This window comes from Tamandua tetradactyla, chromosome 5, assembly GCF_023851605.1.
Source record: "Tamandua tetradactyla isolate mTamTet1 chromosome 5, mTamTet1.pri, whole genome shotgun sequence".
NCBI lineage: Eukaryota > Metazoa > Chordata > Mammalia > Pilosa > Myrmecophagidae > Tamandua > Tamandua tetradactyla.
Window position 1 is genome coordinate 25,703,691 of NC_135331.1, and position 27,343 is coordinate 25,731,033.

General features: G+C 44.2%; 1 protein-coding gene across 3 annotated transcripts; it reads right to left on the reverse strand.

Annotated features, from left to right (window-relative positions):
• Window positions 1-481: 481 nt before the first annotated feature.
• Window positions 482-27,236, reverse strand: LOC143683823 (glutathione S-transferase theta-1-like). 3 transcript variants are annotated; one of them, XM_077160206.1, is made up of 6 exons: window positions 26,928-27,236; window positions 2,349-2,524; window positions 2,145-2,232; window positions 1,269-1,419; window positions 838-1,014; window positions 482-746 (listed from the first exon to the last, which is right to left on the reverse strand). In XM_077160206.1, the coding sequence occupies exons 2-6, from the start codon at window positions 2,458-2,460 to the stop codon at window positions 546-548; spliced, it is 729 nt and encodes a 242-aa protein (XP_077016321.1). In that variant the 5' UTR covers window positions 2,461-2,524; window positions 26,928-27,236; the 3' UTR covers window positions 482-545. The 3 variants fall into 3 exon arrangements, with proteins under 3 accessions (XP_077016321.1, XP_077016319.1, XP_077016322.1); XM_077160204.1 differs by lacking the exon at window positions 26,928-27,236 and adding an exon at window positions 2,733-2,818; XM_077160207.1 differs by lacking the exons at window positions 2,349-2,524; window positions 26,928-27,236 and having other exon boundaries at window positions 1,269-1,484; window positions 2,145-2,233.
• Between the last annotated feature and the right edge of the window lie 107 nt (window positions 27,237-27,343).

Below are 27,343 nucleotides of genomic sequence, written 5' to 3' on the forward strand. Positions count from 1 at the left end.
ACCTTTTTGGGAAGGACTCAAGCATGCAAATTCCCAGGCCCTCATTGGGGACCATGACTAAAGGGGCTTTCTGGGTACAGATTGAAGATAGGAGATGAGAATCAATTCTGGAGGGTCCCAGAAGTAGGCATGGGCTAGCCATAGGTCAATCTAGCCTAAACTGTAGCTAGGGAAAGATCAGGAGGAGAACTTGGACTCTAGAGAGTTGCCAGGGGCACTGAGGATGATGCCATAGGGGACTCAAGGGGCAGCTAGTCAGTAGCACCATGCAAAGGTGCCCAGAAGCTTTCAGGCTGGGCCAGGCCCTGCAGGGGTCACTAAGCTGTGGAGCACCTGGAGGGTGAGAAAGGTGTTAGAAACCTGTGGAGGGGCCTGGGTGTGCTCCCTCCTTGTTCTGTAAGCTCGCCAGCCCTTCCAGGCTTCAGTGCAGAAACAGGTACATCCCCATTTTTAAGGGGGCAGAATGAGGCTAGAGACGAGGTAATAGCACATAGCATGTTTACTGCAGGCATTAGTGTGCCGGGCAAGCGTGCCAGGCCTGGTCATTAGCGGAGCCGCTCTCGCAGCAGCTGCACCAGCTTCTGGACCAGCTGGGGGTCCTGCTGGGCCTCCTGAGGATCCCGTGGCTGGACCACAAGCTTCTGAGCCTCCTGGATGAGCTCGGGGCCCAGGGCGGCCTCCACACGGGCCCTCCACGCTGCCAGGCGGGGTCGGCCTTGGAAGACATCACAGCCGACGGCAGTGGGCTGGGGAGACAGGACAGTTGGGAGTGGACTCAGCCCCATGTCCACACCACCCACCCCAACCCAGGCAGGTGGGCAGGTGGGCGAACCTCACCTGCATCAGCTCCGTGAATGCCATCAAGTCTGCCAGGGAGATCTGTTCGGCTGCCAGGAAGGGCCTGGCCACCAGGACCTCCTGCTCCAGGTGCTGTAGGCCGGGGGTCAGCTTCCCTAGCAGCCGCTCCAGCTGGGCAGTTTCCACGGGCTGCCCCGAGAAGTGGGGCAAGAGAGACTGGGCCAGGAAGAGGGGACAGCTAAGTCTGGGTCTCTTCAAGCCACCTCTCTGCTGCTTCCCAACCCTCATCATTTTGTGATACCTCCTGGGACTCTGTGTTCAGAAGGATTCTGAGGCCTCATTTAGGCTCAGGAGAGAGAGTGCTACAATGGATTAGTGATGTCTGTCCTAGGTAGAGGATGGGAGGTGTCATATGTGTACCAGAACCTGACTCCTGCTGAAGCCTGCATGATAGGGCCAAGGAGACTCACCTTGCACAGGTAGACATTGTTGCCAGCTAGCTGGATGGCGACGTGCTGCCACGCCAGGTACTCGTCCACACAGGCACGGACCTGCAGGTCCTGGGGGTACCAATATTCCGGTGTCTGGTACTTGCGGCTCAGGTATAAAAGGATGGCCACGCTGCGGGCAGGGGGTGTCAGAGGTCTCCCCTGAACCCTGCCAGGGCCGGGAGGCTGCATCACTCTCTACAAGGACGATCTGACTCAGCTTCTCCCCAAGTTCAGCACCCCCACAACGTCCCCAGCTGCAGGCATCTGCACCCCCCCAACCCCCCCCACCCCCTGCCTTCAAACTGCACCGTTGGCTCCTCCCCCCTTTCACTTCCTCCATTTCTCAACCCACTCCTCCCCAGATCATTTTAAGCTTCCCTCTCAGCTCCTACCCAAGCCTGCCCTCTCCCTCCAGGCTGAGCAAGGGAGTCTCTATATCTCCTCTCAGCGTATTTCTCCCCAAATCTGCAGGGTCTGGGGGACACACTGTTCAGAGCCCCCTTTCTTAGGGTGTGTGCGTGTCCATTTCACACCTTCAGGCAAGCCCCCTTCCATTTTAGAGGAGAAACCCAGGGGAGCAGAAGCTCCGTGACCCAGGTCTGCCCAGCTCCGAGAAGCTGAAAGAGCAGGGGACAGGCCATTTGAGAAAGGGGCTAACTTCAAGACCCCTCCCCACCAGCACGGCCCCAGCCAGCTCAGGCTCCAGCCCCAAGCGGGGCCCCTGCTCCAGCAGTTTGGAAAGATGTCAGCCTTCTCCTTTCCTCTCCCATCTCCCCCCCACCACACCCATGCACACAACCCAGGCGGAGTGTGGCTCTGAGTCTGGGTGGGAGGAATCCTGGGGAGCCCCAGTACCTTTCCGCCAGCAGGAAGTCACCATCCCTGATGGCAGGCACCCTCCCCAGGGGGTTCACCTTCCGGAACTCGGGCTTCAGGTGCTCCCCTGGAGGAGCGGAGAGGAAGGGGGCGGGGGCGGGGGGATAGGGTCAGCCTCAGGGTCCGGCCCTCCCTCCCCACCCGGCACCCCGGCCCTGGGACCGGCCGAGCCACCCGGCTCACCCCGCGCCAGCACCACCGGCCGCAGCTCGAAGGGGATGCCGTTCTTCCTGGCGAAGATGTAGACGGCGCGGCAGCCGGGCGAGTACAGGTCCAGGTACAGCTCCAGCCCCATCGCGGCGCCTCAGCAGCGGCCCGACGGATACGCCACCCTCCTTCCGCCCGGGTCCTGCGCCTAGCTGGGGGAGGGGGTTGCCCAACCTCAGTCTCCCCGCCCCCAACCCCCCCAACTCCGCCACTGGTTGGGCGCCCCGCCCCGCCCCCCCAACTTCGCCCCTAGTTGAGCGCTCCGCCAAGGCACCACCCCCCCAGCCCCCACCCCTGGTTAGGCGCCCCGCCACAACCCCCCCCAACTCCCGCCCCTGGTTGGACGCTCCGCCAAAGTACCGCCCCTGCGGCCCACTGCGGAGTAGGCCGAGGCCCGCTGCGCTCCTGGAAGGGCGGGTCACCGGGTGTCCAGTGGCAAGGTCCCCAGGCCTCTCCCCACCTTCGTCGGGTGCCCCAAGCCACCCTCCTCCCCACCCCCACCCCGCCTACGACTCTCACGCCCTCTCCCTTTCCCCAGGCCGGGCCGTACCCACTCCCTCCTCGGGGTGTCCTTTGAACTCCCTTCCCCCAGGGGCTTTCCCAGTCCTTCACAACCCAGAAAACCACCAGCCATGGCGGGGGATTCTGCCACGGGAGCAGCGCTTTGGGTCTTTATGGCCTTCTGAGGCTGCGTCTGTGCCCCCCCACAAACACATATACACACGCCCTCACAAACACACTCGCACGTGCACACACTCTTGCTGCCCATACATGCTCTCATATTCGTACTCCTGTGCTCATGCTCACACACCCATGCGCACGCACATGTATGCACATATCCACTCAAACACACATGCATGCATACTCACGGGCTCACACGCATGCACACATACAGCATGCTCTCACTCATATACTCACGGGCTCACACACACACACATTCACTCACACATGTGCACACTCATGCCCCCAGCCTAGGCAGGCTTCTCTGCAAATCTCTCTTGGGGCCACGCAGACCCTTGGACCTGCCACCCTGGGTCCCTGGCCGTGGCTGGAGGGGAAAGGGAAGAGTGAGAGAGGAATGGATCTGCTTTAGATGTCTGCTGTCTGGCAGGTTTCCCCCTCATCCCCGTCTTGCTCCCAGCTCTCCGCCCCCCACTCCACTGTCCAGCGCCCAGTTCCGGTTCCACCCCCTGTCCATATAGGGGAGGAGCTAACGCCACCTGGGCATGGCTCCTTGCCAGGGTGTCCTGTCCTGTCTCACCTCCAGGTCATCTCCAAGCTTCCCACCTTCTCCACAGCCTGGATTGCTGGAGATTCCCCCCATGCCCTATTTCCATAACTCCAGGAACTCACTTGTGTTCTTCCCTCCACCAACAGCCGCTACCTGGGGCTCAAGGTCACTTCTAAGTTGTCTTTTCTGACCCCTCCTCTGTCCGGGTCACTTGTGGAGTGCACAGCATGTTTAGTTCTGCTTCCTTCACCTTCCAGGAATTACCCGTTTCCTGCACTGCAGTGTTTCTTCTCCCCCTCCTTTCTGCCTTCTCCTTTGCTCTCTTTTTCTTCTCTGCTTCTGTTCTAGTTTGCTAGCCGCCGGAATGCAATATACCGGGAACAGAATGGCTTTTAAAAGGGGGAATTTAATAAGTTGCTAGTTTTCAGTTCTAAGGCTGAGAAAATGTCCCAAGTAATACAAGTCTATAGAAATGTCCAATTTAAGGCATCCAGGGAAAGACACCTTGGTTCAAGAAGGCCGATGAAGTTCAGGGTTTCTCTCTCAAGTGAGAAGGCACATGGCAAACACGGTCAGGGTTTCTCTCTTGGCTGGAAGGGCACATGGCAAACATGGCATCAGCTGCTAGCTTCTTCTCCTGGCTTCCAGTTTCATGAAGCTCCCCAGGAGGGATTTTCCTTCTTCATCTCCAAAGGTCCCTGGCTGGTGGACTCTGCTTCGTGCTGCTACAGCATTCTCTGCTCTCTCCAAATCTCTTTCATTCTCCAAAATGTTTCCTCTTTTATAGGGCTCCAGAAACTAATCAAGACCCACCCAAATAGGTGGAGACACCCCTCTACCTAATCCATCTTAACAACCACTCTTGATTGGATTATATCTCCAGGGAGATTATCTAATTACAGATTCAAACACATATATTGAATAGGGATTATTCTGCCTTTATGAAATGGGATTTAGATTAAAACATGGCTTTTCTAGGGGACATACATCCTTTCAAACCAGCACACCTTCCTTCCCTAAAAAGAAAGGAAAAACACTAACGTAATTCCTAACCAAAACCCTAACCGTAACCTTATAGTAAATATATATAATACATATAATATATTTACTATATATTACTCAGTATATAGTACTCAACACAGCCTTTCCAAGATTTACAGGTGGCACTTGGTTTTATCACTGGGGCACAGTTAACATTTGAACGAGGGATATAGGGTAACGTTAATTAGAATGAAAATCCTAACATAATTCCTAACCATAATCCAGTGCTTACCCTTTATTACAGATATACAATGAGAATCAATGCAGCCTTTCCAATATTGACAGGTGACACGTGGTTTTCTCTCTGTAGATCAGTTAACATTCGTACATAGAAAATAGGGAGACAGGAATTGGAATGAAACACTAACATAAATCCTATCCCTAATACTATCCTCCATGTATAAAAAACCCCACTGCAATGGGGGGGGCATTGTTCAACTTTTTTTTCTTGTGGTTGTTCACTTCCTATATTCTCATCGATGCGCCTGTCAAGGCTACTAGAGAAGATGAGTCCAGTTGTGAACAAAAACAGCTGCAAATGAAGTCCAAGCAGACAGCTCAATTCCAGGCTGCCAACCCATGTCCAGTCCCCAGGGTGGTGAAGGTCAAATTCCAGTTGTGCCTAGAACAGCAGGCTGGGGTGTCCCACGGCCCCCCCACTCCAAGTATGACCATTCTCTGAAAGGGAGAAGGCCTAATGGGGGGCCCTATAACAAGTGCCCCCAGGATAGGGCATAGGCAGAGGGGGGAGCTTCTTGGGGTGCTACAGTGTGGGAGTGGCACAGAGTGGGCACAGGGACTTCTGAGGCCAGGAGAGCCTTGGCAGGGACCACAGAGCCAGTAAAGGAGCCCGTTGCTTGGTCTGCAGTGACATCTAGTGACACATCTGAGATTTGTGGCCACTTCAGCCACCACCCTGGAATGGCCCCCACCCCACGATTCCTCTGGGAAACTGAGGCCCAGACGGACCCCTGACAAGTGGCAGGGGCTAGCACTCGTCCCATAGGTAAACAACTAAATCTCTGTGTTGAAAATATAAATGGTGGGGAGCGTGTTCCAGTTCGCTGGCTGCAGAATGCGATACACCAGAAACAGAACGGCTTTTAAAAAGGGGAATTTAATAATTATTAATTAATTAATAATTATTAATATTACAATATTAACTCTAAATAATTAATTTAGAGTTCTAAAGCCATGAAAATGTCCAAATTAAAGCAAGGCTATCGAAATGTCCAATCTAAGGCATCCAGGGAAAGATACCTTGGTTCAAGAAGGCCGATGAAGTTCAGGGTTTCTCTCTCAATTGGAAAGGCACATGGGGAACATGGTAATGTCTTCTAGCTTCCTCTCCAACCTTCTTCCTTCATGAAGCTCCCCCAGGCGCGTTTTCCTTCTTCATTTCCAAAGATCTCTGGTTGCCTGGGTTCTGGCGGTTCTCTCCAAAATGGTTCCTCTTTTAAAGGATTCCAGTAAACTAAAGACCCCCCTGGAGTGGGTGGAGTCTCAGCTCCCTCTAATCAAAGGTTAATACCCACAACTGAGCGTGTCACATCTCCGTGGAGATAACCTAATCAAGTTTCCAACCTACAGTACTGAACAGGGATTAGAAGAAACGGTTGCCTTTACGAGATGGATCAGGATTAAAACGTGGCTTTTCTAGGGCACGTACATCCTTTCAAACCAGCACAGAGTGGAACGGGGAGAAAACTGGAAAACATCACATCCTTTGACTTATGCTGTTTCTGATCTTTCCTAAAATTTTTTGTTCATCCAGATCGCTCGGCTGGCAACAGATGTTGCCATTTTGCTATGTGCCTTTCCAGTTGAAAGAGAAACCCTGAACGTCATTAGCTTCTTGAACCAAGGTATCTTTCCCTGGATGCCTTAGTTTGCACATTTCAGCGTGCCAGGTACAGATGGAAGGAGAGGCATTCCCTGCTGTAAGGACACAGACCCCAAGTTAGGACAGAGGGGCCCAGGACACTTATTCGTTCCCATCCGAAATGCCTTCCTTCGGCACTGCCTGAGTGCCCATCACAAAGGAAGTGAACATGCCATGGGAAAGGAGAATCCAATTGCTCCCAACCATTTGCAGAGTTCCCAGGAGAACTCCCAAAAGGTGAATCATCACTGAGATGACCTTGAGATTCCACTGTGCCCCACTGACCTTGAGCTTCCACTGTGCCCTACCAGCCTGCCAAGTTCAAGTGTGTGTGCTATTTGGGCGCTCATTACTGCAACCCACACACAAGGCAATGGGGTGGGGAACTGCCCATCAAAGTGAAACCTGGGGTCCCAGATGGTCCAGCAATGCCTTCTGTAGGAGTGTCCCTGGGCTACACCTCCAGGTGACCAAGGTGGAAGCGTTCGTTGTCCGAGATTGCCGGGGCTATCAGCAGGAACTGGTGACCTAATTCTGGTCCGTCCATGTCGTGGTCGCCAGGCACCGTGGAGAGGATGAGGATGCCCCGTGGGGAGCAGTGAGATGCTGAAAGCAGGACGGGGCATGTAGGAAGCACGATGTGCATCTAAGCTGTTCTTGTTCTTCAAAACAGGAGGCGGGATGAGCCTGACCCTGGCAACATGGGATATGACTCCCAGGGATGAGCCCGGCCCTGGCACTGTGGGATGGACAATGTCTTCCTGACCAAAAGAGTGAAAAGAAATGTAACAAAACAAGGTATCAGTGGCTGAGAGGGTTCAAACAGGGTCGAGAGGCTCTTCTAAAGGCTGCTTTTATGCAAGCTTCAGTTAGATAGTGCTTTATTGCTGTGGTTTGCTAACCCCCAACCAACATCACTCCTGTTCACCCTTAAGAACATCTTCAACTTTCAACATGAAAATGTTAGAAAGGGCATAGCCCAAAGATCCCTATAGATTGGGAGAAAGATCAAAGGAGAAAGGAGGTTTAACAGAAGATAGGGTTTAACAAATGAGCATGACTATTGAAACATTATAGGGATTAAAAAAGAAAGAAAACTTACAAAAAATAGAAAATAAAACAAAACCCAGAAAGTGTTCTCTAAGGAAATGACCACATACCAAACACTTCCCCATAAGTAACATCACCCTGATGGAACACCATTAGGTTCACATCTTGGGGGAATGAGAGAAAGGGGAAAGATTCGACTTCCCCATTTGAAGAATTTCTGATATTCTAGCAAGCAGTGGAAATCAATAGGCCAAGCCCCTGATCTTGGGGTTCACCCCTGTGAAACTTAACCCTGCAAAGGATAGGCTAAGCCTACAGCCTAAGAGTCACCCCCAGAGAACCTCTTTTGTTGCTCAGATATGGCCTCTCTCTCTAAGCCAACTCGGCAGGTGGACTCACTGCCCTCCCCCTACGTGGGACATGACTCCCAGGGGTGTAAATCTCCCTGGCAACGTGGGACAGAACTCCTGGGATGAGCTGGGACCTGGCCTCAAGGGATTGAGAAAACGTTCTTAACCAAAAAGGGAGAGGAGAGAAATGAGACAAAATAAAGTGTCAGTGGCTGAGAGATTCCAAACAGAGTCAAGAAGTTGTCTTGGAGGTTATTCCTACGCATTATCTAGATATCCCTTTTTAGTTTATGGTGTATTGGTGTGGCTGGAGGGAAGTACCTGAAAATGTAGAGCTGTGTTCCAGTAGCCATATTTCATGAAGATGATTGTATAATGACATAGCTTTTACAACGTGACTGTGTGATTGTGAAAACCTTGAGTCTGATACACCTTTTATCGAGGGTATGGACAGATGAATAAAAAAATGGATAAAAATAAATAAAAATAAATAATAGGGATACAAAGAGTAAAATAAATTGGGTAGATGGAAAAAAAGAAAAAAAATTATGTTAAACCAATTATTTTTCATATATTAAACCAAATAATTACAGTTTAACAATTTTTTTCAGTTATCAATGACAAATGACATCTGCATTTTATATAAGTTTCCTTATTTATCAACTGTTTTTCATAAAAATCTTACTATATCATTTAAAACTAATTTTCTCTGTACCTGAAAAGTATTATTTACCAAATAACAAGCTTTTGGGTCCCTTTCTCACAGAATCATGGATTAGTGTGTCGCTGCCAAAGGATTGCTTGTAATAAAAGTTTCTATGTACACATGGATTGGAAGACTAAATATAGTTAAGATGTCAATCCTACCTAAATTGATTTACAGATTCAATGCAATATCAATCAAAATCCCAACAACTTATTTTTCAGAAATAGAAAAACCAATAAGCAAATTTATCTGGAAGGGCAGGGTGCCCCGAATTGCTAAAAACATCTTGAGGGAAAAAAACGAAGCTGGAGGTCTTGCGCTGCCTGACTTTAAGGCATATTATGAAGCCACAGTGGTCAAAACAGCATGGTATTGGCATAAAGATAGATATATCAACCAATGGAATCGAATAGAGTGCTCAGATATAGACCCTCTCATCTTTGGACATTTGATCTTTGATAAGGCAGTCAAGCCAACTCACCTGGGACAGAACAGTCTCTTCAATAAATGGTGCCTAGAGAACTGGATATCCATATGCAAAAGAATGAAAGAAGACCCATATCTCACACCCTATACAAAAGTTAACTCAAAATGGATCAAAGATCTAAACATTAGGTCTAAGACCATAAAACAGTTAGAGGAAAATGTTGGGAGATATCTTATGAAACTTACAATTGGAGGCGGTTTTATGGACCTTAAACCTAAAGCAAGAGCACTGAAGAAGGAAATAAATAAATGGGAGCTCCTCAAAATTAAACACTTTTGTGCATCAAAGAACTTCATCAAGAAAGTAGAAAGACAGCCTACACAATGGGAGACAATATTTGGAAATGACATATCAGATAAAGGTCTAGTATCCAGAATTTATAAAGAGATTGTTCAACTCAACAACAAAAAGACAGCCAACCCAATTACAAAATGGGAAAAAGACTTGAACAGACACCTATCAGAAGAGGAAATACAGATGGCCAAAAGGCACATGAAGAGATGCTCAATGTCCCTGGCCATTAGAGAAATGCAAATCAAAACCACAATGAGATATCATCTCACACCCACCAGAATGGCCATTATCAACAAAACAGAAAATGACAAGTGCTGGAGAGGATGCGGAGAAAGAGGCACACTTATCCACTGTTGGTGGGAATGTCAAATGGTGCAACCACTGTGGAAGGCAGTTTGGCGGTTCCTCAAAAAGCTGAATATAGAATTGCCATACGACCCAGCAATACCATTGCTGAGAATCTACTCAAAGGAATTAAGGGCAAAAACTCAAACGGACATTTGCACACCAATGTTTATAGCAGCGTTATTTACAATTGCAAAGAGATGGAAACAGCCAAAATGTCCATCAACAGATGAGTGGCTAAACAAACTGTGGTATATACATACGATGGAATATTATGCAGCTTTAAGACAGGATAAACTTATGAAGCATGTAATAACATGGATGGACCTAGAGAACATTATGCTGAGTGAGTCTAGCCAAAAACTAAAAGACAAATACTGTATGGTCCCAATGATGTGAATCGACATTCGAGAATAAACTTAGAATATGTCATTGGTAACAGAGTCCAGCAGGAGTTAGAAACAGGGTAAGATAATGGGTAATTGGAGCTGAAGGGATACAGACTGTGCAACAGGACTAGATACAAAAACTCAAAAATGGACAGCACAATAATACCTAATTGTAAAGTAATCATGTTAAAACACTGAATGAAGCTGCATCTGAGCTACAGGTTTTTGTTGTTGTTGTTTTGTTTTGTTTTTTGTTTGTTTTTGTCTGTCTGGTTGTTTTTTTTTGTTTTTGTTTTTTTTACTATTATTATTACTTTTATTTTTTTCTCTATATTAACATTCTATATCTTTTTCTGTTGTGTTGCTAGTTCTTCTAAACTGATGCAAATGTACTAAGAAACGATGATCATGCATCTATGTGATGATGTTAAGAATTACTGATTGCATATGTAGAATGGTATGATTTCTAAATGTTGGGTTAATTTCTTTTTTTTCTTTTTTTCCGTTAATTAATAAAAAAAAATTTAAAAAAAAGTTTCTATGTACAGGCTCTGGCACTGGACTGCACGTCTATGTTTGGTGGTTCCTGAAAAAATTTTTTGAATTCGGTTAATTTTTTTGATGTCTAATCTCTTTCCCTTTACCAAAAAAAAAAGCCAAACAAACTCTCCTCTGTGATAATTCTTGAAAATGCTTATCACTCATTAAAAGTATATTTTTTATCAAGCATTCATCTGTAATTGTATATTACAAAAGTGGAACTATATCAATTATAATTGACATATTTTTGCTTATCATCAAAAATATTACAAAAGTAAGTATTGTTACAAAACAAAAATGAATATATACTATAATGCTCTATTTTATTCTGATCTTTTAGCTGCAATAAACCATGAATATTTATTGATGTCAATTGTATTAGTTAGGGTTCTCTGGAGAAACAGAATCAACAGGGAACACTCGCAAATATAAAATTTATAAAAGTGTCTCACGTGACTGCAAGAACACAGAGTCCAAAATCCACAGGGCAGGCTGTGACGCTGACGATTCCGATGGAGGGTCTGGACGAACTCCACAGGAGAGGCTCACCAGCCAAAACAGGAAGAGAGCCTGTCTCTTCTGAATCTTCCTTAAAAGGCTTCCCGTGATTAGATCAAGCATCAAGCAGAAGACACTCCCCTTTGGCTGATTACAAATGGAATCAGCTGTGGATGCAGCTGACGTGATCATGATCTAATTCTATGAAATGTCCACATAGTAACAGACAGGCCAGCACTTGCCCAACCAGACAAATAGGTACCACAAGTTGGCCAATTTGACACATGTCCCTGACCATGACAGCTGGGAATAACTATGCCTGTTTTCTTAAAAAATGAAGTCTATTCTCAGAGAAAAAGGATTTGTGCCCCATCAAGGATGATCAGACGCAGGCACTCCCCAGAAGTTTCACTGAACACTATATGCTTATTTCAAATATGGTGCCAGAAATGTCTCTAGCACCTGGCACCATATTTGAAATAAGCATATAATGTTCAGTGAAACAAACAGCAGCCCTCTTACATGAAAAGTTTACTTGAAAAGGAAAAGTCCTTTTCCTTTCATATGCTTGCTCCTATGAGAATGATGTTTGTGGTCAAAAATGGATTTCATGCCCTGTGGTGTTTACAAGTGCATACCATTGTTGTGTGTTTATAGGGTGTTCTAGTCTGCTAGTTGTCAGAATACTGGAATATACCAGAAACAGAATGGCTTTTAAAAAGGGGAATGTAATATGTTGCTAGTTTATAGTTCTGAGGCCAAGGAAATGTCCCAATTAAAGCAAGTCTACAGAAATGTCCAAATTAAGGCATCCAGGAATAGATACCTTTGTTCAAGAATGTCGATGAGGCGGGCCGCGGTGGCTCAGCGGGCAAAGTGCTTGCCTGCTATGCCGGAGGACCTCGGTTCGATTCCCGGCCCCAGCCCATGTAACAAAAAACGGAAAAACAAAATACAATAAAACAAGAAAATGTTTAAAGATGTTTCCCTTTCTTCCTTCCTTCCTTCCTTCTATCCTTCCTTCCTTCTCTCTGTCTTTCCTTTAAAAAAAAAAAAAAAAAAAAAAAAAAAAAAAAAAAAGAATGTCGATGATGTTCAGGGTTTCTCTCTCGGCTGGAAAGGCACATGGTGACGTCTGCTAGCTTTCTATTCTGGCTCCTTGCTTCATGAAGCTCCCCCAGGGGCATTTCCCTTCTTCATCTCCAAAGCTCTCTGGCTGCGCAGGTTCTCCTCATGGCTCTCGTCATTCTGTCATTCTCTGCTCTCTCCGAATCTCCCGTCATTCTCTTTTATAGGATTCCAGTAAACTGATCAAGTCCCACATAGACTGGATGGTGTCACATCTCTCTCTAATCAAGTTTAATCCCACAGTTGGATGAGCCACATCTCCATGGAGATCATCTAATCAAGTTTCCAACCTATAGTGCTGAATAGGGATTAAGAGAAATGGTTGCTCCCACAAGATCGATAAAGATTAAAACGTGGCTTTTCCAGGGTACACAAATCCTTTCAAACTGGCACATAGGGCTATGGAAACTGCACATTAAGCACCAGCGCCTTTTCCTTTGCATGAGTGCTTTAGGTCCCTCTCTAAATGACACTATTAAAAATCCAATTGTATGTGATGGACAAACTTGACTAAACAACACAATCCCCACAAGGCAGCTAGGATAGTGTGGTGGTTATAGCTGTGTGTCTTTTGACACACAAATTTGTACATCCTATATAAAATATGAATGTTTTCCAAAAAAACTATGAATGTTTCCTGTATAATATATGAATGTTTCTGAGAAGAAACATAAGTGATTAAGAGGTTAATCTATTCAAAGGATAGCAAATAATGGTTTAACTGGACAAACCTTAAAATTAGCATAGAGAAAAATCCTTTGTTATATTTTATGATCCATCAAGGATGCAAATGTTATCTACAGTCAGAGTATAACAACCTTGTCTATTTTAATCTTTGTTTGATTACAAAAACAAATTATTTAACTTTAATAAAAACATGCATCTTAAAAAAAAAAAGAAAGAAAGAAATGGCTTCGTTCATACCTGGGGTTGCCAAAGGGTAGAATGAGCTGGATCCCGGGACCTGAAGAGCCAGGCCTGGAGTCCTGTTGGGAAGGGATCTGGAGGCCAAAGCTAAGTTGCCAGCCTTCAGGCTAAGCCCACACACTGTCAATTGGGCAAAGCCCAGGGGACTGGGACACTGGAGGCCAGGTGGGATCAGGCCTCCGCCATCCCCACCTCTGCCCCTGCAAGCAACCTCAGCTGCCATTACCATACAAGACCAGGTGGGACCTGCCCAAGTACACAGAGAGGGCACAGGGCGTGCCTTCATTTCCCATGCACTGATTTGGCTTAAATAATGTGAATGGATCTGCTTACGGGTTTGAGGCTAAAAGAAAGTCCAAATCAAGGCATCATCAAGGTGTTGTTTTCTCCCCAAAGACCGAAGCATTCTGGAGCTGAATGCTGATAACCCTTGGCTCCTCTACGACACAGTGAGGCACATGGTGGCATCTCCCAGTCCCTCCTTTCTCTTCCGCCTTCCATCAGTGTCCAGCCTCTGGCTTCCTGCGGCTTCCTCTCTCTCGGTCTGTTTATAAAGGATTCCAGTAACAGGATTAAGATCCATCCTGATTGAAGTGGGTCACACCTTAACTGAAGTTGCCTCATCCAAAGGTCCAATTTAGAACATGCTCTTAAATCTAATACATCCCCATTGGGTGTGAATCCATTGTACCTCCAGGAAGCTTTCCTCATGTTTTTCTGGGTTTTTTTTCCCTCAATCTACTAAATTTATTTTAACATTTGTTCCTCCTATTATTTATTCATTTTTAATCCATATGTTTTATTTATGTGTCAATAAGGTAGATGAAAGGAGCATCAGACACAAGGTTTTCACAATCACACAGTCACACTGTGAAAGCTATATCATTATACATTCATCTTTAAGAAACCTGGCAACTGGAACACAGCTCTACATTTTCAGGCAGTTCCCTCCAGCCTCTACATTACACCTTAACTAAAAGGGTGATATCTGTATAATAAGAATAACCTCCAGGATAACCTCTCGACTCTGTTTGAAATCTCCCAGCCACTGACACTTTATTTTGTCTCATTTCTCTCTCCCCTCTTTTGATCGAGATGTTTTTTTCAATCCCTTGGTGCTGAGCCCCAACTCATTCTAGGATTTCTGTCCCACATTGCCATTTCTTCATGTTTTTAATGGAATACATCTATTGAAAGCATCCATTTCTGCTTTTACATTTTAAATGTTCAGGTTTCCTTCTTCTCTGCTTGTGCTCTCTGCGGTTCCTTCTCATGGCTACGTCAGTGGAACATTCCATCTCACATCTCTGGCCACTGGTGGGGCCCATGGCAAGGTCCTCTTCTATCTCCTGCATGGTTTTTCTTGCTCACTCGCTCTCTCCCATGCAAGGTTATTTTCTTTCATGTCTTCACAGCTCACCCACATGTACAGCATTTCCAGGTCCCTTTGGCTCTACAGGTAGGTGCTCAGAAAACTGCACAGCTCATGGGGGCTAGGAAGCTCATGGGTGCTTTCAGAGACCTCCCAATGGCAGATACCTCCTTTGGGCTGGAGGCTGTGGGTCCCAATGATTCAGGCTCTCCCTGCTGTGTCCCAGACTCTCAGCCACTGACCCCTGGGCCATCCTTTCGGCAGAGCACACAGAGTTCTGCACAATCTGTTCCTCACATCTTAAGCCCAGCTGAACCGAGACGACCCCTACCCTCCAGGTCCCACCAGCCCACAGAAAGTGGGGTCATTAAATGGTGGTAGTGGGAGGAAAGGGGCAGAAATGGCATCAGGAATGCAGCCAGCTACCAGCTTCCCCAATGGAGGGATTTAGACCAGTGGGTGGCTGCACGGAATACCAGGATGACTGAAGACAATTCACCCGTAATTCAGATGATTTGACTGGGTACACCATGGGGTATCAGAGAATGGGATTAGACCCTCCCCTGAAAATACCCCGTTTTAAGCTCAGGGGGAGTCTGGAAGAGGGAGAAGACCCAGCAGTGGGCCTGAGCTCTGCTGACAGTTCACACCAGCTATCACAGTTGAATCTGGTGCAGTTTTTCCAACGCTCTCAGAACCACCTTTCCCAATCATCAGTGGCACCCACCTAGCGCCCATCCTCTGCGTTTTGCTCCCAGTGCCACAGTCCTCCCTCGGAGTTCTGGATGCAGTGGCACCCACTGGGCATCTGAACTCCACTCCACGGAGCCCCTCCTCCAGCATCTAGGTTTTAATAACTCCAATTTCCTCCTTGGTCCCCCAGCTCTAGGGGAAGAGGCTACCAGCAGTGTAGCCTCTGTAACCATCTGGGTCCTCTCTGCCTTTCCAGGTCTCCAATACCTGATTATCAACCCCCTGTATTAAAGTTTTTCTGTTAAAAAAAAACTGGGATGTGCTTTTTTGTATATATGTTATATTTCACAATAAAAAAAAAGTTAAAAGTGATGAAAACAACAACAACAAATCTCCCTGGCACTATGGGACAGGACTCCCAGGATTCACCTGGACCTGGCATGAAGGGACTGAGAAAACCTTCTTGACCAAAAGGGGGAAGAGCTAAATGAGACAAAATAAAGTTTCCATGGCTGAGAGATTTCAGAGTTGAGAGGTTACCCGGAGGTTATTCTTACACATTATGTAGATAGTCCTTTTCAGTTTATGGTGTAGTGGAGTGGCTGGAGGGAAGTACCTGAAACTGTAGCGCTGTGCTCCAGTAGCCTTGATTCCTGAAGATGATTGATAATGATATAGCTTTTATAATGTGACTGTATGATTGTGAAAACCTTGCCTCTGATGCTCCTTTTATCCATGGTATGGCATATGAGTAAAAAAAAATAAGGATAAAAATAAATAAATAGATTAATCAGTGACCAAGATGGTGGCTTAGTAATGTGCGCGTTTTAGTTTGTCCTCCAGAACAAGTACTAAATGACCAGAAATAGTACAGAACAGCTCCTGGAGCCACGTCAGTGACCGGACACACAGCGTACCCCAGTCTACCGGCTGCAAGCCTCCCCAGAACTGTGAGTTCCCCAAACTGTGGCACCTGGCACCCCACCCCCACAGGCTGCTTCCCAGAGGGGAAAGAAAAGGAAATTTACCAGCAGCAGGGACTAAGCACAATTAAACGCCTATTGTGGAATTAATTAACAAACTCTGACTACTAAAAATAGGCCCCCAGCTCAGGCGAACCTGGTCAAGGCGGAGGTCACTCATTGGGCTAATGAAAAAAGAGGAAAGGGGAGGAAATGGAGGTTTTTGTGGCTGTTTCTATGGAGGCTTGGCAGCCTCTGGATTCAGCAGCAGTACTTCTTGGGCTGCAACTGCCCCAGACATAGGCAGAAATGGACTACTTTCAGGGCTGTCTCCCACCTGTGCCTTCCCCAGGGGAGGGGTGAAGCCCAACTCAGGTGGAATCCCTCCCTCAAGGAATTCAGACCCCAGGGCTTGGCAATTTGAAGCCATTAAAACCAGCCTACAACCTCTCCTCCGTCTCCACCATGCCCCCAGCAGGGAGAGTCTGCCAAAGTTAGAGGTGCTGCAACATCTTTTGCTGGTGAGACCCGCAGGCAGACAAGCACCACATACTGGGCAGGATAAGAAAAACAGAGCCCAGAGACTTCACAGGAAAGTCTTTTAACCTGCTGGGTCTCACCCTCAGGGAAAACTGATGCAGGTGACTCCTTCCCCATGATAGGAGGCCAGTTTAGTCTGGGAAACCTTGGCTGGAGTCTATAATACCTACGTAGACCCTCCTAAGGGTGGAGAGGGAAAAGGCACTATAAAGCAGGGCAAGAAACAAGAAAACAAGAACTGAAAAATTATCGTCTGTTAAACATAACCTTAGCTAGAGGTCCAGAAAAAGCTGAACTGAAGGTCAAAGAACAGATAGACAACAAATTCATCTAGTAAGAAAACCCTAGATAAGAGAAGTGAAAGCAATCTTCAGAATAAACTAATTAAGGTAATTAAATGCCTAGACACCAGCAAAAAATAACAAATCACACCAGGAAAATTGAAGATATGGCCCAGTCAAAGGAACAAACCAGTAGTTCAAATGAGATACAGGAGCTGAAACAATTAATTCAGAATATACGAACAGACATGGAAACCTCATCAAAAACCAAATCAATGAATTGAGGGAGGATATGAAGAAGGCAAGGAACAAACAAAAAGAAGAAATGGAAAGTCTGAAAAAAAATCACAGAACTTATGGGAATGAAAGGTACAGTAGAAGAGATGAAAAAACAGTGGAAACCTACAATGGTAGATTTCAAGAGACAGAGGTTAGGATTAGTGAACTGGAGGACAGAACATCTGAAATCTGACAAGAAACAGAAACTATAGGAGAAAAAATGGAAAAATATGAGCAGGGACTCAGGGAACTGAATGATAATATGAAGTGCACAAATATACGTGTTGTGGGTGTCCTGGAAGGAGAAGAGAAGGGAAAAGGAGGAGAAAAACTAATGGAAGAAATTATCACTGAGAATTTCCCAACTCTTATGAAAGACCTAAAATTACATATCCAAGAAGTGCAGTGTACCCCAAAGAGAATAGATCCAAATAGACATTCTCCAAGACACTTACTAGTCAAACTGTCAGAGGTCAAACAGAAAGAGAGGATCTTGAAAGCAGCAAGAGAAAAGCAATCCATCACATACAAGGGAAACCCAATAGGACTATGTGTAAATTTCTCAGCAGAAACCATGGAGGCGAGAAGACAATGGGATGATATATTTAAATTACTAAAAGAGAAAAACTGCCAACCAAGAATTCTATACTCAGCAAAATTGTCCTTCAAAAATGAGGGAGAAATTAAAACATGTTCAGACAAAAAATCACTGAGAGAATTTGTGACCAAGAGACCAGCTCTGCAAGAAATACTAAAGGGAGCACTAGAGACAGATACAAAAAGACAGAAGAGAGAGGTGTGGAGAAGAGTGTATAAAAAAGGAAAATTAGATATGACATATAAAATCCAAAAGGCAAAATGGTAGAAGAAAGTACTACCCGTACAGTAATAACACTAAATGTTAATGGACTGAACTCCCCAATCAAAAGACATAGACTGGCAAAATGGATTAAAAAACAGGATCCTTCTACATGCTGTCTACAGGAAACACATCTTAGATCCAAAGATAAACACAGGTTGAAAGTGAAAGGTTGGGAAAAGATATTTCATGCAAATAACAACCAGAAAAGAGCAGGAGTAGCTATACTAATATCCAACGAATTAGACTTCAAATGTAAAAGAGTTAAAAGAGACAAAGAAGGATACTATGTACTAATAAAAGGAACAATTCAACATGAAGACATAACAATCATAAATATTTATGCACCGAACCAGAATGCCCCAAAATACATGAGGCAAACCCTGCAAACACTGAAAAGGGAAATAGACACATCTACCATAACATTTGGAGACTTCAATTCCCCACTCTCATCAATGGACAGAACATCTAGACAGAGGATCAATAAAGAAAAAGAGAATTTGAATATTACAATAAATGAGCTAGACTTTTATTTATAGGATAATTTTTCTGGGTATAGAATTTATATACAGATATTTATAGGACATTACATCCCACAACAGCAGGATACACCTTTTTCTCAAGTGCTTATGGATCATTCTCAAAGATAGACCATATGCTGGGTCACAAAGCAAGTCTCAACAAATTTAGAAAGATTGAAATCATACAAAACACTTTCTCAGATCATAAAGGAATGAAGTTGGAAATCAATAATAGGCAGAGCACCAGAAAATTCACAAATATGTGGAGGCTCAACAACACACTCTTAAACAACCAGTGGATCAAGGAAGAAATTACAAGAGAAATCAGTAAATATTTCAAGGCAAATGAAAATGAAAACACAACATATCAAAACTTATGCGACGCAGCAAAGGCAGTGCTAAGAGGGAAATTTATTGCCCTAAATGCCTATATCAAAAAAGAAGAAAGGGCAAAAATTCAGGAATTAACTGTCCACTTGGAAGAACTGGAGAAAGAACAGCAAACTAACCCCAAGGCAAGCAAAAGGAAAGAAATAACAAAGATTAGAGCAGAAATAAATGAAATTGAGAACATGAAAACAATTGAGAAAACCAATAAAACCAGAAGCTGGTTCTATGAAAAAATCAGTAAGATTGATGGGCCCTTAGCAAGATTGACAAAAAGAAGAAGAAAGAGGATGCGAATAAATAAGATCAGAAATGGAAGAGGAGACATAACCACTGACCCCATAGAAATAAAGGAGGTAATAACAGGATACTATGAACAACTTTATGCTAATAAATACAACAATGTAGATGAAATGGACAACTTCCTAGAAAGGCATGAACAACCAACTTTGACTCAAGAAGAAATAGATGACCTCAACAAACCAATCACAAGTAAAGAAATTGAATCAGTCATTCAAAAGCTTCCCAAAAAGAAAAGTCCAGGACCAGACGGCTTCTCATGTGAATTCTACCAAACATTACAGAAAGAATTAGTACTAATCCTGCTCAAACTCTTCAAAAAAATTGAAGTGGAGGGAAAGCTACCTAATTCATTCTATGAAGCCAACATCACCCTCATACCAAAACCAGGCAAAGATATTACAAAGAAAAAAAAAAACTACAGACCAATCTCTCTAATGAATATAGATGCAAAAATCCTCAACAAAATTCTAGCAAATCGAATCCAGCAACACATTAAAAGAATTATACATCATGACCAAGTAGGATTCATCCCAGGTATGCAAGGATGGTTCAACATAAGAAAATCAATTAATGTAATACACCATATCAACAAATCACAGCAGAAAAATCACATGATCATCTCAATTGATGCAGAGAAGGCATTTGACAAGATTCAACATCCTTTCCTGTTGAAAACACTTCAAAGGATAGGAATACAAGGGAACTTCCTTAAAATGATAAAGGGAATATATGAAAAACCCACAGCTAATATCATCCTCAATGGGGAAAAACTGAAAACTTTCCCCCTAAGATCAGGAACAAGACAAGGATGTCCACTATCACCACTGTTATTCAACATTGTGTTGGAAGTTCTAACCAGAGCAATTAGACAAGAAAAAGAAATACAAGGCATCAAAATTGTAAAGGAAGAAGTAAAACGCTCACTGTGTGCAGACGATATGATACTATATGTCGAAAACCATGAAAAATCCACAGCAAAACTACTAGAGCTAATAAATGAGTACAGCGAAGTGGCAGGTTACAAGATCAACACTCAAAAATATAGTGTTTCGCACACTTATCCACTGTTGGTGGGAATGTCAAATGGTGCAACCACTGTGGAAGGCAGTTTGGCGGTTCCTCAAAAAGCTGAATATAGAATTGCCATACGATCCAGCAATACCATTGCTGGGAATCTACTCAAAGGACTTAAGGGCAAAAACTCAAATGGACATTTGCACACCAATGTTTATAGCAGCGTTATTTACAATTGCAAAGAGATGGAAACAGCCAAAATGTCCATCAACAGACGAGTGGCTAAACAAACTGTGGTATATACATACGATGGAATATTATGCAGCTTTAAGACAGGATAAACTTATGAAGCATGTAATAACATGGATGGACCTAGAGAATATTATGCTGAGTGAGTCTAGCCAAAAACTAAAAGACAAATACTGTATGGTCCCAATGATGTGAATCAACATTCGAGAATAAACTTGGAATATGTCATTGATAACAGAGTCCAGCAGGAGTTAGAAACAGGGTAAGATAATGGGTAATTGGAGCTGAAGGGATACAGACTGTGCAACAGGACTAGATACAAAAACTCAAAAATGGACAGCACAATAATACCTAATTGTAAAGTAATCATGTTAAAACACTGAATGAAGCTGCATCCGAGCTATAGGTTTTTGTTTTGTTTTGTTTTGTTTTGTTTTTACTATTATTACTTTTATTTTTTTCTCTATATTAACATTCTATATCTTTTTCTGTTGTGTTGCTAGTTCTTCTAAACTGATGCAAATGTACTAAGAAACGATGATCATGCATCTATGTGATGATGTTAAGAATTATTGATTGCATATGTAGAATGGTATGATTTCTAAATGTTGGGTTAATTTCTTTTTTTTCCATTAATTAATAAAAATATATATATATATATAGTGTTTCTATACACTAGTAATGGACAATCTGAGGGGGAAATCAAGAAACGAATTCCATTTACAATTGCAATTAAAAGAATAAAATACTTAGGAATAAATTTAACTAAAGAGACAAAACACCTATACAAAGAAAACTACAAGAAACTGTTAAATCACAGAAGACCTAAATAGATGGAAGGGCATACCATGTTCATGGATTGGAAGACTAAATATAGTTAAGATGTCAATCCTACCTAAATTGATTTACAGATTCAATGCAATACCAATCAAAATCCCAACAACTTACTTTTCAGAAATAGAAAAACCAATAAGCAAATTTATCTGGAAGGGCAGGGTGTCCCGAATTGCTAAAAGTATCTTGAGGAAAAAAAACGAAGCTGCAGGTCTCACGCTGCCTGACTTTAAGACATGTTATGAAGCCACAGTGGTCAAAACAGCATGGTACTGGCATAAAGATAGATATATCGACCAATGGAATCTAGTAGAGTGTTCAGATATAGATCCTCACATCTTTGGACATTTGATCTTTGATAAGGCAGTCAAGCCAACTCACCTGGGACAGAACAGTCTCTTCAAAAAATGGTGCCTAGAGAACTGGATATCCATATGCAAAAGAATGAAAGAGGACCCGTATCTCACACCCTATACAAAAGTTAACTCAAAATGGATCAAAGATCTAAACATTAGGTCTAAGACCATAAAACAGTTAGAGGAAAATGTAGGGAAATATCTTATAAATCTTATAATTGGAGGTGGTTTTATAGACCTTACACCCAAAGCAAGAGCACTGAAGAAAGAAAGAAAGAAATGGGAACTCCTCAAAATTAAACACTTTTGTGCATCAAAGAACTTCATCAAGAAAGTAAAAAAGACAGCCTACACAATGGGAGACAATATTTGGAATTGACATCTCAGATAAAGGTCTAGTATCCAGAATTTATAAAGAGATTGTTCAACTCAACAACAAAAAGACAGCCAATCCAATTACAAAATGGGCAGAAGACTTGAACAGACACTTCTCAGAAGAGGAAATACAAATGACCAAAATGCACATGAAGATGCTCAACATCCCTGGCCATTAGAGAAATGCAAATCAAAACCACAATGAGATATCATCTCACACCCATCAGAATGGCCATTATCAACAAAACAGAAAATGACAAGTGCTGGAGAGGATGTGGAGAAAGAGGCACACTTATCCACTGTTGGTGGGATTGTCAAATGGTGCAACCGCTGTGGAAGGCAGTTTGGTGCTTCCTCAAAAAGCTGAAAATAGAATTGCCATATGACCCAGCAATACCACTGCTAGGTATCTACTCAGAGGACATAAGGGCAAAGACACAAACGGACACTTGCACACCAATGTTTATAGCAGCATTATTTACAATTGCAAAGAGATGGAAACAGCCAAAATGTCCATCAACAGATGAGTGGCTAAACAAACTGTGGTATATACATACGATGGAATATTATGCAGCTTTAAGACAGAATAAACTTATGAAGTATGTAACAACATGGCTGGACCTTGAGAACATTATTCTGAGTGAGACTAGCTAAAAACTAAAGGACAAATACTATATGGTCTCACTGATGTGAACTGGCATTAGTGAATAAACTTGGAATATTTCGTTGATAACAGAGACCATCAGGAGACAGAAATAGGGTAAGGTATTGGGTAATTGGAGCTGAAGGGATACAGAGTGTGCAACAGGACTGGATATAAAAAACTCAGAAATGGACAGCACAATACTACCTAACTGTAATATAATTATGTTAAAACACTGAATGAAGCTGCATGTGAGAATGATAGAGGGAGGAGGGCTGGGGGCATAAATGAAATCAGAAAGAAAGATAGACGATAAAGATTGAGATGGTATAATCTAGGAATGCCTAGAGTGTATAAAATAGTGACTAAATGTGCAAATTTTAAAAATATTTGTGCATGAGGAAGAACAAAGGAATGTCATTACTGCAGGGTGCTGAAAATAGATGGTAACTAATATTTTAAAATTTCACTTTATGTGTGAGACTAAAGCAAAAAATGTTTATTTGGTACAAAATTCATATTTTGACTAGTGCATTTCCTAATATAACTTATGTAGATAGCTTGACTGAACACCATATGTGTTAGTTAGATTCAGTTGTCAACTTGGCCAGGTGAGCATACCTAGTCTTGTTGCTGCGGACATAAGCCAATGGTACGTGAACCTCATCTGTTGCCAATTACATCTGCAGGCAGCTAGGAGGCGTGTCTGCTGCAATGAGTGATGTTTGACTTAATTGGCTGGTGCTTAAATGAGAGATTGCAAGTAGTACTGCTAAGCAGCTCAGCATTCCTCATCTCAGCACTAGCAGCTCAGCCCAGGCCTTTGGAGATGCAGAAAGAAGTCACCCCGGGGAAAGTTGTTGGAACCCAGGCGCCTGGAGAGAAGACCAGCAGAGACCATCCTGTGCCTTCCACGTAAGAAAGAACCTCAGTGGAAAGTTAGCTGCCTTTCCTCTGAAGAACCAACAAAATAAATCCCCTTTTATTAAAAGCCAATCTGTCTCTGGTGTGTTGCATTCCGGCAGCTAGCAAACTAGAACACCATAAGTACTTGGAATCTTGGGTGGGACATGAGATTTTGTTGGTTTGTCCAGAGTGATGCACCGATAAATCCCAGAATGATTTGATCAGTGAGTGGAAAAGTATTTGCAAAGTCCCCTTTGGGGAATGGTGAGAATGGGGAGAAATTCAACTTCCCCAAGTTGAATTCTTGATATTCTCACAAGCAGTGTGGACAGCCAAGGCTACAGGCTCAGCCCCCAGTCTTGGGGGTTGTTCATATGAAACTTAACCCCACAAAGGATAGGTCAAGTCTACTTAAAATTCAGGCCTAAGAGTCACTCCCAAGAGAGCCTCTTTTGTTGCTCAGATGTGGCCACTCTCTCCAGGCAACACAACAAGCAGACTCACCACCCTCCCCCTGTCTACGTGGGACATGACTCCCAGGGGTGTGGACCTTCCTGGCAATGTGGGACACAAATCCTGGAATGAGCTGAGACTCAGCATCAAGGGATTGAGAAAAACCCTAGAATGAGCTGAGACTCAGCATCAAGGGATTGAGCAAACCTTCTCGACCAAAAGGGGGAAGAGTGAAATGAGACAAAGTGTCAATGGCTGAGAGATTTCAAACAGATTCAAGAGGTTATCCTGGAGGTTATTCTTATGCATTGAGTAGATATCACCTTGTTATTCAAGATGTAATGGAGAGGCTGGAGGGAACTGCCTGAAAATGTGGAGCTGTGTTCCAGTAGCCATGTTTCTTGATGATGATTGAACAATGATATAGCTTTCACAATGTGACTGTGTGATTGTGAAAACCTTGTGTCTGATGCTCCTTTTATCTACCTTGTCAACAGACGAGTAGAACATATGGAATAAAAATAAATAATAGGGGGAACAAATGTTAAAATAAATTTAGTTTGAAATGCTAGTGATCAATGAAAGGGAGGGGTAAGGGGTATGGTATGCATAATCTTTTTTTTTCTGTTTTCGTTTTATTTCTTTTTCTGAATTGATGTAAATGTTCTATGAAATGATGACTATGCAACTATGTGATGATATTTTGAATTACTGATTATATGTAGAACAGAATGATCATGTGTTAATGTTTTTGTTTGTTGTTAATTTTTTTTAATTAATAAATAAATTAAAAAAAACAGCATGGTACTGAAGTAAAGATAGATATCTTAACCAATGGAATCAAATAGATATAAACCCTCTCATCTATGGACAATTGATCTTCGATAAGGCAGTCAAGCCAACCCTCCTGGGACAGAACAGTCTCTTCAATAAATGGTGCCTAGAGAACTGGCTATCCACATGTAAAAGAATGAAAAAGGATCCATATCTCACACCCTACATAAAAATTAACTGAAAATGGATCAAAGACCTAAACATTAGATCTAAGACTATAAAACTGTTAAAACAAAATGTAGGGAAATATCTTATAATAGGAGGTGGTTTCCTAGACCTTACACCCAAAGCACAAGCATTGAAGAAATAAATAAATAAATGGGAATGTCTCAAAATTAAACACTTTTGTGCATCAAAGAACTTTGTCAAGAAAGTTCCCTTCCCTTCCCTGCTTAGGAAGTGGAGTCTGCTCACCTGGACCCACATGCCCTAGAGCCTAGGCAGGAGCTTCACAGGTGAAGATAGGCAGAGCCAGGGTCAGAGATTGGGGCTATCCCTTCGCAGCCTGAGGCTCCTAGACCCAGCCGCCCCCATGCTAGCCCATCAGTGTCACCCCACTGCCTCCGGCTTGGGGGGTGTGGCCTGTGCTCTCTGGTTTCCTAACAGCGAGCTGCACTTCTTTGTTTGAATAAGCTCTCTTTTCCTGGTCAGGCTGTACATGTGACTACATATCTTCTAGCTGGGGAACATATGTTCTGTCTGCTTACCTGGGTAAATCTGGTGTCTTGTGTTTGTGGCAGATATTTTCTCAGGTCTGGTATTTTGTATTGTCCAGAAATTTAATTTTCCAACTAGCCAAATTTGTTGAACTTTCAGTTTATGGTATCTTCACTTCCGTCAGTCCTTAGAAAGTATCCTCTATACTTAGGATGAATATTCTATATTGTTTTAAATCAGTTTTTCTTAAAGATAGAACTTTTACAATGTGACTACAACTGTGAAAACCTTGTATCCGATGCTCCTTTTATCCAGGGTATGGACAGATGAATAAAGATGGGTAGGGCAGGCCATGGTGGTTCAGCAGGCAGAGCTCTAGCCTGCCAGGCTGGAGACCCAAGGTTCAATTCCCGGTGCCTGTCCATGAAAAAAAAAAGTACCAAGAACTTCTACCAACCAATAACAAAATATTTTTTAAAGACAACAGAGAAATGGGCAGGAGATAGGAACAGGCAATTGACAGAACACCAAAACAGAGTAACAAATAAACTTATAAAAAAGAGTTCAAACTCATGAAAAGTGGGGAAAACAGTCACAGTGAATTATTAATAATATCCTGCACTGATCAGACTGACATGCTCAAAATATGCTGAGTATGCTGTTGCAATATGCCATCACAATCAGTGAAATTGCAATGGACTGGAAACTCGCTCAACGCCCACGGGCAAAAGGGATAATGAGGGAATTTAGTCCACATGACAGAATGGGAGCATCACAAAGAAAGCTGCTGGGCCAAATCGCAACTGCCGGAAAGAAACACAAACCCCGAGGACTGTACAGCCCCACGGATCTTCCACGCGAGCACTCCGAGGGGAGTCACCTGGGAATAACCACGTGGGCGCGACGGCGCTGTTCCCAAGCGCGCTTTCTCAGTGGTCGTGAGGCTCAAGGGCCTGGTGCCCAGGACTACCTGAGTATCCATATGTATGATGTTCTTTCTAATAATAAATGAATGCCACCATGCTAACAAAAAGTCGCGAGCCGCGCGCAGAGGCCTTGACAACAGCCTCTCACAAATCCACACATCCACCACATGGCCTCGTTCCGTCCCGCGGGGCACGCCGGGAGGGAGCGCCCGCGCGGCGCCTGCTGCGGGAGGACCGACTCACCACCTTCAGAGCCCCCTCCGGCCCTGCTTCCCGCGCGAAGCCTGCTGGGAGTCTAGGGGGAAGGTGGGATGTGAGCGGGTTGCCCTGGCAACGGTCTGCAGGTCTCGCGCGCAAGCTTCGAGGGTCGGTTACGCCGGTGGGGGGTGGGGGTTGTCCGGAGGGGCCAGTGGGTCCCAGGCCCCTGAGGGCGCCAGGAGTGGAGAGAAGGGGTTGGGAGAGCCCCCCGGGAGTGTGGAGCCTCAAAGCCCTCTTCGGAGAGCAGGGAAGGGCCTGGAGGCTGGAGCTTAGGGTCTAGGTCTGCGCCAGGAAGTGGGCAGAGGCCTCCCGGGGATGGGGAGGATGGGGGGTGGGGGGGCAGGGGCTGTGGAGGCAAGAAGGGGTGCCGGGAAGGCGGGAAGGGAAAGGTGGGTGGCCGC

Excerpts from the sequence above, each read along its gene's own strand:
- LOC143683823 (XM_077160206.1), bottom strand. The coding sequence starts at position 2,460 with ATGGGGCTGGAGCTGTACCTGGACCTGTACTCGCCCGGCTGCCGCGCC. Across the intron at positions 1,420-2,144 it reads GACTTCCTGCTGGCGGAAAG|CGTGGCCATCCTTTTATACC; the intron begins GTACTGGGGCTC and ends CCCTGCCCGCAG. Across the intron at positions 747-837 it reads CATTCACGGAGCTGATGCAG|CCCACTGCCGTCGGCTGTGA; the intron begins GTGAGGTTCGCC and ends CTGTCTCCCCAG.